Raw genomic sequence first — 10,112 nt, 5'->3', positions numbered from 1 at the left:
AGAGGCTCAGGATGTAAAAGCAAACAGAGCGAAGGCGGGGAGCCTGCGGCCCACGGCAGCCAGCCTCACGAGACCCGGGGAAGGCTCCTGCCAGCAGCTCGAGCGCCCCCCGTGCGCACACGAAGCCCTGCGGCGGTAGGGGAGCAGCTTCTCCTCGAAGCTGCAGACCAGGGGGGCAGAGGGGACACATGGGTGCCCAGCCGGGCAGTGGGGGTGGGGACGGCGGACCACCAGGCGCAGAAACACGGGAGACGCTGCCAACACTGGGGGAAGCCCCTCCGACCGAAAGGGACCTTGAGCAGCAGCGGTCCGCGGAGGAGCCCCGCTCCTGTGCTGCATGCAGCCCCTCCCCCAGCCTGGCACAACGGCTCGTCACGAGAAACTCTCCCTCCGGAGTGCCCTGCTCTCCTAGGGCCTATCTGGCCACCCTGTCCCTGTCCTCCGTGTCTGGATTCCCCTGAAAGATGTTCTTGTCTTTGAAAGGCAGATCAGACAGAGCAGAGGCCGCCGGGCGCCAGGCGCCCCGACCCTGGACATGAGGCTGCAGGCCGAACCCCTCTGTGAGCCCAAATGGCCCCCGGGACCCGGAGTGGCCACTGACCCACCCCCTCGGAATGAGCATGGGAGGCCCTGGTGCTGCGGAGCGTTGATGGCCAGGCCACCACGGCCATGCGGACGCTGTGACAGTGGCTCCAGTCACCCAAGGGGGCTGCGAGGTACTAACGACCCAGGTCAGGAGACTGTCTAAAAGCCACAACAGCACGACAGATTACTCAAACACCAACACCTCGTTTCAGGGCTTCATTAGCCTCAGCCCCACCTTACATCAGGGGTGTGAATGAGGCAGGCTGGGGGGGGGGAGGGAATTCTGTGCTTGTTAATTGGTTAAGGATTAGGTGGAAATGAAGGTAAATCAAGACGGAGCTGATACGCAGAACAGGAAGCCCGCACAAGACACGGATACCCCTGCCCGTGCGGGACCCTGCAGAGGCCATGGGGCGGCCAAGGGGCATGCCCTCAGCAGCCAGGCAGGACCCAGGGAACGGGCGCCATCGGCCCCACGGACACAGTTCCAGGCGCCTGAGTGCACAGACCAGGTGTCCTCTCCTGGGCCAAGGGTGTTCGGCGGTCCACGCGTGTCTGCTCTCCTCCCTGGGCAGCCGCCACGGAGTGGGGCCAGTGCGCGGCCATGGCGGACACAGACGCGATGACCTGGGCGGGTCAGGGATTCCAGACCGACGGCTCTTCATGGAATGGTGAAAATTAAGAATTACTTGATGATGGAAGTTCTGATTTATTCCAGGCAAAACATTAGACGTGTTCCTAAGAATCAGCTCATGGCAGCAGGGCCAGGTGGGGGTGGCTACCCCTTCACCTCGGCGGCCTCCTTCTCCGCCTTCTCCTTGGCCTTCTCCTTCTCCTCCACCTTCTCCTCCTTCTCCAGCATCGCCACAATCTCGGCCACCTGGCTGGTGGAGATGTGAACGTCTTCTTTGTCCACCAGCTCGATCACCTACATGCACAGGGAAAGGCAGGGACGCAGGGGGTCTGTTTCCTAGACCACCTGGCCAGGATAGAACACCAGCACTGTCCCACCAGGGGCCCCTGGGCTCCTTGGAGGCCAGACTCCCAACCCCGAGGGGCCAGTGGGCTGCAAAGCCCCCAGGTTACAGGCCACCAGGGAGCAATGTGTTTCTGGGCCCCAGGCTGCAGGGACACATCCTTGTGGGGTCGGGGAGCCTGCCCTGGTAAGAGACCACCCTGAGCAGAAGGCAGGGTGCGGACACCCAGGCTGCCTGTCCACACCAAGGAGCGACCCTGGGTGGGGAGGCATGGAGGGGGCCCTTGCAGCCTTTGCAGATGGCGAGGTGATGACGCGCTGAGTGTGTCCCTGCCAACCCTTGACTTTCAGCTGAACCAAGGCAGCCGACACTCCCAGCAACCAGCTGGAGGGACCAGGGACCCTCGGAGCCACGAGGACAGTCCTCGTCTCAGACGGCAGACCTGCCAGCTTCCGTGCCAAGGGGACTCCCACGCCCAGCTCCAGGGCTGCCCCCCGCCCCCTCGCCAGCGGCGTGCGGTCCCACGCCCACCTTGACGAGGTCGTTGATGTTGACTTTGCCGTCCTTGTTCTCGTCCAGCGCTGACGCCAGGCTGGTGAGCTTGCTTTCCGGAATGTCCTTGATTTGCTTCATGGCACTGATGAGCTCGGTGACGCTGATGACAGTCTCCCTGGGGAAGGGGGGAGCCTGTGGCACCACTACACCCACAGCCCTAAGGCTCCTAGGTCAGCCCCGCCCCTTCCTGTGGGACGCCTGGCCAGCTGGGACACGGAGAGCAGCCCTTGGGCCTGGCCTGGGGTGAGCAGCCCCTGCACCCGGGTCAGTGGGGGCGGGGGGCTGCCCTCTCACAGCAGGCCCATCCAGGGGGAACACTGGCTTTGTCTGGGGGTGAAGGGGCTGCCACCTGAGGACAGCCCAGAGCCTGGTCCCAGGGGCTCCAAGGGGCAGTTTCGTCCCGTGCAAATGTGGCTCTGGTGCCCGCAGGGGTCACCACCGAGTCCGTGTGTGCGCAGGGGCTCAGGGAAGTGGAGCTGTGGGGGCTGCGGGCGACATGGCAGTGGAAAGCGGACAGTGGACAGCGGCGTGGGGCAGGCGCATGGGGCCAGAGCGCCCCAGGGCCCCTCCGGAGCGGGAGCCGGGAGTGGGGGCTGGGCTTCTGGCTGCAGCCACTGGGCACGAGGGCCGGGGCCGCTGGGCACTGAGGCTGCACACGTGCGGCCGTCAGGGGCGCTGAGCCCTCCCGCCCGGCCCGGCGTCGCGCCCACACTCACCCTGTGGGCGAGCCCGGCGTGACCACGCCCAGCTTGCCGGCCTGCTGGTCCGCCTCCAGCTGCGTGAGCAGCCCGTCGATCTGCCCGATCATCTGCTGCACCCGCCTGGTCAGCCTCTTGCTAGCTTTGGACTCCTCCACTTCCATCTCTTTGCCAGTCTTGGAAAGTTCCTTCTTAATCTCTTGCAAGTCCTGATGAAAGGATTTTGTTGTGAAAAGATTGTCTTAAAAACCCTTACAATACAGTCTGCCCTGTAACGCACCCCAACGAGCACCCGAAGGCGACGCCGCAGCTGCGCGGGGGCAGCCCCTGCACAGCGCGCCGGGAGGGGCCGCCTGCCTGGGTCTGCACGCGGATGTGCTCTGGCTCCTGCACTCAGCCCTGTGTCGTAGCCAATGGAAAGGGGTTGGTTCTGAACCTCAACTTTCCTCCTATCTCTTACGAGAATCAGTAAGTGGATAAAAGAATCACGGAGTAAGTGCCTTCTTAAATCCCACACCACCTTTTCCCAGGAAAAGACTGAGTTTACGACAGACCCCTGACCTCTGACGGCACCCAAGAGCAGGAGGGCTGTTGGGACCAAGTTCAAAAAAATGGCAAATTATCTTTACGGAGCTCAAAATTAGTTATCTTTTCCCAATAGAGCTGTGAAGACATTTCTTTTAAGTCTGATTAGGAAGTACTACTGATAAATAAGACATGTTTTCATTAAAAAGATAAGTCAGCCCTGGCTGGGGTGGCCCACTGGACTGAGCGCCGGCCTGCAAACCAGAGTTGCCAGTTCGATTCCCAGTCGGGGCACAGGCCTGGGCTGCAGGTGCGGTCCCCAGTTGGGGGCGTGTAAGAGGTAACTGATCTATATCTCTCTCCCTTTCTTTCTCCCTCCCTCCCCTCTTTCTAAAAATAAATATATAAAATCTTTTAAAAAATAAAAGAAAAAATCAATTGCCACTATGAGAAAAAGAAGTCTCTTTCAGAAAATGAGGAATGAAAGCCAGGTTTCATGTATCAACCGACCAGATTCTCCTCCTCACAGCGTTACATGTTAAAGAAACTAAAGAGGACCCGAGCTTGTCACCGGGAGGGTGAACAGCCACTCCCAGCACCGAGCGACCAGCTGCAGTGGCTGCACAGCTTTCAGTGGGCACGCCCTCAGGCCGCCCTCCCCCGCAGGAGGCCCTGCCCCGCCGCACCTCGCTGTAATCCTGCACATCGCCCTTCAGCAGCTCCAGCTCCTCCTTCTCCTTCGTCAGGGACGACTTCTGCTCCTTCAGTTTCGAGCAGGCATCGCTGAGGATGTCGATCTCCTCCTTGGTTATTTCCTCCTCCTGGGAAGGAAGCAAAGCCCAGACCCTGGCTGGAGGGAAGCCCAGAGCACATGCGTGGCCCGCCTGCGCTCTTCTCTACAGGACGCGTCTCCTGCTGTGTGGACACTCGTGAGACCCTCCACACCGAGAGAGAAGTGTCTGCCGCCCCAATGCTTCCTCGAGCCCCGTGACCCCGCCCCGCCCTGCCCTGCCTTCTGTCCCCACACCAGTGTGCAGAGCTGGAACGTGACGCAAACGGAGTGTGGCCCAACTTCTCTCGCCCTAACTCCGTGGTCCCTGAGTATCCCTTTGACTGCTGAGTTGTGAGTGTTCCATACACTGGACACAACACAGGCCACGAGAGGAGGTGACAGTGGCCCTTCCACTGCCCAGCTCGGCTGAGGAGGGGCCTGGAGACCCGCCTTCTGGGTGGGTGCCCGCCACTTGGAGCGCAGCCTGCCGGCACACAGGCACTGCTCTCCAGCTCAGGCCCCGCCCTCACTCTGCCACTCGGCTAGGGCTGCTCCCCTCTTGAGCAGGTGTGGCCGCTAGTCACCTGCACGCCCTGCAGGACGGGGGCGGTGTCCTTCAGGGCCTCTGACGGCAGGGCCACATCCGGCACTTCTGGCGGCAGCTCGGCCATGGGCCTCCCTGGGGCAGCTTCGGCCACTTTCGGTGCCACTTCCTTCTGAAACACAGGCCACGGCCGGCTCAGAACCATGGGCCACCCCAACAGCCTTCCCAAAGCATCAACACTGGCACTGACGCGCCACTGGCCAGAGGGCTCGCTTTGAAGTGGCCTGCTGCGTGACAGTGCTGCGTGACAGTGGAGACCGGTGCGAGCCTGGCCCCCAGCAGCAGGGCCCTGCCTTCCGCTCCCCGTCGGGGCACAGAGTGTGACCAGCTCCTCCACAAGCCCAGCAGCTGCGTCCCAGCGCTCCCGGGCCCCCGGGTCTCTGCCAGCAGCTGCAGCACCTCATGTCCCCTTTAGTCCTTTCCTGACTACTGCACGAAGCTCCCCGGGGCGTGCAGAGTAAACACCTTGTGGGCATGCGTGTAAGGAGCCGGAGCACACGCAGAACCTGGGCAGGGGCCTAAGCTGGCCCCGCTGTGCTGACCGGCACCCAAATCTAGGGAGAGCCGGCCAGTTCTCGTCCTCCCAGTCCTCCTGGGTATGCACCGAGCACCCTGCACCAGCCGTGCCCCAGGACAAAAGGAGCCCAACCTGGAGGGCCCCAGGCCATGAGGCTGCTTCTGCAGAAGCCAGAGCGGGTGCCCCCTGCGGCCACTCACCTGGGCCTCGGAGAGCCGCTGCAGCTCCTTCTCCTGCAGCTCCTGCTGGATGGCCGCCTCCTCCTGCAGCGTGGCCTCCAGCTTCGCCTTGTTGTCCACCTGCTCCCCCTCCACCTCGGCCACCTTCATCTGGGCTTCCTTTGCCTTCAGAGGGCACGCCTGGCAGTAAGCCCGAGGCGTGCCCCGGCCAGAGGCCCGCACAACCCCACCCCATCTCCAGTGTGCTGCCGCGTGCCCCCGAGGGTCCCCTCCCGCACGCCTCACAGGGGAGCCCTCGCTGCTCAGAGCAAGGACAGGCCTGAGGAAAGGGCGGGGTGAGTGGGTGGCCCCAGGGTGCCGTGGTGGAGGGGTAGATGTGGCTGTGGTCCCTGCCCTCAGCAGCGAGAGGACCCCCTACAGGGCGAGCAGCAGAGGGGCTCCTGGCAACACGCACCACTATCTCTGGGAGGGTCTGCAGCGTGGACTTGAGCTGGTCGGCAGGCGACAAGGTGTCTGGGAGGTACATGGCCCGGGACAGGATGAGCAGCGAGGTCGGGATCTCCTGGTGCAGGTGCAGCTCCAGCCACTGGAATGGGGAGTTCAAGACCCAGGCTCAGCTGCTGGCAGCGTCCCTCCCACACCTGGGACCTGGACAGGGCTCTGGCCCTGGAGCTTTGACTGCCAGGCCGTTTAACTGCCTGCCCACCTGAGCCGGCCGAGCACGAGATGCCAAGGACCTGATTCATGGCCGGCAAAGCCTTCACTTCACAACGGCACAAAAACCCCAAAGGTGGGTTTTGTGGGTTCACTCAATATTCAGGGTTCACACACCTACCATGGACCAGGCACCCCTTCGGGCTATTTTAGTGGGAAAAATATAACTCAAACTGACAAGAGACCCTGATAACACTGGACCAACACCGGACACAGCAAGAGATGAGAGGGACTCAAAAACCAGGGGGAACGCCGAGGAGCGTGCGGCCCCCAGAGGAGGAGATGGGGGCACCGGACCACACGCATGCGCCAGGCATGCTGGCGCCCTCACACACACAGCAGGTCGCCGGGGCCACGTGGGAGCCGTGGCAGTCACACTGCAGGACAGACCATGCGAGTCCGAGGGGACCTGAACCTCCTCCCCTGGAGGACAGGACTGTGGGGCTGCCCATCAGGCCCACGCGCTCCACGTGCCTTCTGACATGAACAGCCAATCGCTATCCATGCCGCCGTCCTGGAGTGTGATGGCACTGGGGTGGGCAGAGCTGCCCCTCTGAGCTGCGGGTGGAGGCGGGGCGGGGGGACAGGGTGCACCGAAAGCCTTGGTGAGAGCCATGCCCAAGTCCCAAAGGAAGTTCACCTGGTCCCCGTCTGTGGCAGGCGACGGCAGGAGACAGAAGGGATGTCACCATCCCCCACAAGCCACTGAGGAAAACCAGAACCCCACTCTGGTGCCGCAGGACCAGGTCACGACCCCATTGAGGCCCCAGCCAGACCAGAGCAGAGGCCACGGTGGTGCCTCGCGAGCCTTCAGGACGCGCCCATCTCCCCCACGCTCCCCAATAGGCCTAAGAGGCTCTGACGGAGGGGCAGCCCCTCGGAACCTAGGCCTGGCCCGGCCATGCCTGCAGCCACGCACCTGCTTCAGCTGGTCCCGCAGGCGGTCCTCCGTGACGCCCAGGGCCCGCATGCCTCGTGCCCGGCACGCCGCCTGCAGCTCCTTGACCGTGAGGCTGTCCACGCCCTCCTCGGCGATCAGCTGAAACAGAGGGGCCTCGTTGTCACTGTTAAAGGCCACTGGGGGTCCTGGGGTTTGCGCCTCGACACGTTGGTGGGCTCAGCGCCTCATTGTAACGATAAGCCCTTTCCTGACCAGCTGTGCTGGGTGCAGACCCACCCCTCCCACCAGGGCCTGGTGCCGGGTTTGCCAGGACAGGGGGCGGGCCTCGGGGAACCACAGGATGGCCAGGGCCGCCCCAAGATGAGCTCCGCAGTGCACCCCCGCCAGGCCCCACCTGAGAGGGGCCTGGGACGTGTGCCGGCCCACCAGACCCCAGCACTTGCTCTTGCCCTGCAGCCACTGTCACGCAGCCTGCTCAGCGTCTGCTGCACAGACGGCAGGGTGACCCCAGGGCTCCCCACATGGCTCCTGGCCACAGCCCAGGCCCTGCCCAGCCTGAGGGAAGAGGGCCGTGGTGCACTGCGACGATGCTCTGACCGACTGAGCCACCCGGCCAGGCGTTGTTTTTTAAATTCTCACCTGAGAACATTTCTATTGGTTTTAGAGAGACATGTGAGAGAGAAACATCAATCAGTTGCCTCCTGACCGGGACGCAAACCTGTAACCTTTTAGTGTTCGGATGACGCCCCAGCCCATGGAGCCACCTGGCCGGGGCCATATTTTTTAACACTTCCCCACTCTGCTTCCATGGAGCCACATGTCTTACGCCGTAATTTTTGCTTCATCCGTCCAACTTGGTCTAGAAGACACACAGGCGAGCTCGTCAGGTCCACGCACACGTTCCCTGCCAGGCCCCCCCTGCTGCTGTCCCGGGTTCCTGCATCACCCCTTTCTGTCTGGAGAGTCTCCTCAGGTTCTTCTAGGACGTGCCTGCTGGCGACAAACCGCTCAGCTTTTCTCCACCTGAGAATGATTTCTTCTTTGTTCCTGCAGGATGTTGCTGCCGGACAGGATTCTGGGTTGAGCATTCCAGCACAGAAAAAACACTGTCCCCTTCCTCCGGCCTCCACAGCCCCTGAGGGGAAACCCACAGCCACCTGCACGCCTCTGCCCTCTCCCCGCAGGAAAGCTGCTGTTCTCCCTCGTCGCTCTCAGCATCACCTAGGTCCTTAAGTGCTCGTTAGTTCACGGTGTGTCTCACTGGACCTGGCGGTGCTCAGCCATTACTTGGGCACTTTCCCAGCGGCCCCGTCCCACCTCCTTCCAGAGCCCCTACAGCCGTCAGCAGCCCTGCAACAGCCCGAGGCCCCCGAGCTCAGACCGCTTCCCCGTCTTCTCTCTGACGCTCAGGTGTGTAACTTCTGCTGTTTGGTCTGGAAGCTGACTGATCCCAGCTGAAGCTCTCCTGTCCTGCGAACTCTGCTGCAGAGCCCACCCCGAGTTTTGTACTTGGGAATGTGTTTTCCATGGCGTTTCCACTCGGCTCCCCCTTGTGTCCTTTGCTGTTGGTGACACTGCGGTCCAGGCGCGCGTCACCACTGGCGCGGAGGCGGTTTACGAGCGGTGCGTGGAGATTGCACCCAGTCTCTCTAGCCTGTCATCTCAGCACCAACACCTACGGGTCACCGTGTTCATCCACTTTGGGACCCTTCTGTTCTGGGTGTGAGGAGCCACTTCCCACTGAAACCTGGATGCTCTGAGTCTTATGAGACTTGGATCTGATTTCAATCGTCTGTCTGGATGGCGCCCTCTGACAAGGCCTGGACAGGAGGCCGAGGAGTGGATTTTGTAATTGATGATCTAGCATCTGTTGATCCCACCTAACGGCCAAAGTTACTTACATCTCTCTAGCAGTCCGGCTTTTGTGGGTACATGAAAATCCTCTTTCCAGTGCTCTGACCACAAACCCGTTCAACCTCTGTCTCACTTCCTGCCCCACCCGAACATCTCCAGCTGGCCACTCCCACAACAGTAATAGTGGCCCAGACTGCGCCATCCCTCCCTCCTTCCTGCTCTGCTTCCTGGCCAAGCTCTCAGGAGCCCTGAGGGGGTGCTGTGGCCGTTTCTAGGGAACAATGAAAAACAGGCTCCTTCCGCAGGCCCTGAGCTCTTTGCGCTATTAGTCAACCCCATGAATTGCACCCCACGTACTAGGGTGCTGCCCCCACGTCGGGCCTCAGCAGACCCCTGGGAGACAGGTAATAATATTTCTGCTGGGAGAGGCAGGAGGCCCTCATTCCTGGCCCCATCTGGCCACTGACAACCTTCCAGGGGGCAAGGAGTATCTGGGACTGCCAGGTGGGTGGGGGTCTCAGTCCCCACCCACCCCTGTACGTGGGGGCAGGGCCAGCATTTCCTGTGGTGCCTGGATGGAACAAAGCAGTTACTGCCTGGAGTCTTCTGTCCCATGGGCGATCCCATCCTGCTCAGTGGCTGAGAGCAAGCCTTCGCCCTCGCCAGCATTTCTGGGTCACCAGCTTCTTTAGCCCCAAGGTTGGGGTCTGTGAGGCACAAAGAAAACCCACCATGTCGTTCCTGAGGTCCTAGGACCTTTTCCCCACATCTGTCTTTTCCAATGTTTGCTTTCTACTTCCTGTCCCAGGGAGGGGATGCCCAGTCCACCTTGTTGGCCGTGGAGGTACGGCTGCTATTTTGATTCATCAGACTCTGAGGCACTCAGCAGCGAAAGGACTTGTCCAAGGTCACAAAGCAAGGGAGTGGTCTGTGCGTGCGCTGCCCCGGCTGAGGGGCGGCCCCAGGAGGCCTGCCGGCGCCTGCGCCCGGCTCTCCAGCAGAGCACACGTTCTGAGCACCCTCCGAGGACAAAACCCACAACACGCCAAAGACAAGCCCCTCCTGTCCTTACAAACACTCGGGACGGTCGGTGAGTGGTACTGAGCCCAGGAGGGTTTCACCAGACCAGTCCTGGCGGAGAACCCCGGGGAAGCCAGCAACGACAGGACGTGGCAGTCACATGTCCAGCGCATTGCAAAGCTGAGAGAATCAGTCAGGGGCCAGGAGACTG

The 10,112-nt window shown here is 61.8% G+C and overlaps 1 protein-coding gene across 2 annotated transcripts in view; it reads right to left on the bottom strand.

Moving 5' to 3' along the window:
• Positions 1-1,274: 1,274 nt before the first annotated feature.
• Positions 1,275-10,112, bottom strand: part of LETM1 (leucine zipper and EF-hand containing transmembrane protein 1) — a 28,454-nt gene continuing 19,616 nt past the window's right edge. Inside the window, exons 7-14 of one of the 2 annotated variants that reach the window (XM_090267170.1) lie at positions 7,046-7,165; positions 5,867-5,998; positions 5,434-5,577; positions 4,697-4,828; positions 4,027-4,161; positions 2,834-3,024; positions 2,094-2,232; positions 1,275-1,513 (exon numbers count right to left, since the gene is read on the bottom strand). In XM_090267170.1, coding sequence (XP_090123296.1) covers positions 1,364-1,513; positions 2,094-2,232; positions 2,834-3,024; positions 4,027-4,161; positions 4,697-4,828; positions 5,434-5,577; positions 5,867-5,998; positions 7,046-7,165 — 1,143 coding nt within the window. In that variant the 3' untranslated portion in view covers positions 1,275-1,363. The remainder of the gene's footprint in view (positions 1,514-2,093; positions 2,233-2,833; positions 3,025-4,026; positions 4,162-4,696; positions 4,829-5,433; positions 5,578-5,866; positions 5,999-7,045; positions 7,166-10,112) is intronic. The other variant, XM_090267169.1, reaches the window with a different exon arrangement.

Source organism: Furipterus horrens, unplaced genomic scaffold, assembly GCF_987537825.1.
Source record: "Furipterus horrens unplaced genomic scaffold, mFurHor1.1.pri manual_scaffold_2, whole genome shotgun sequence".
NCBI classification, from domain to species: domain Eukaryota; kingdom Metazoa; phylum Chordata; class Mammalia; order Chiroptera; family Furipteridae; genus Furipterus; species Furipterus horrens.
Note: the sequence above shows the minus strand (reverse complement) of the source record. Positions and strands in the feature narration are given on the sequence as shown.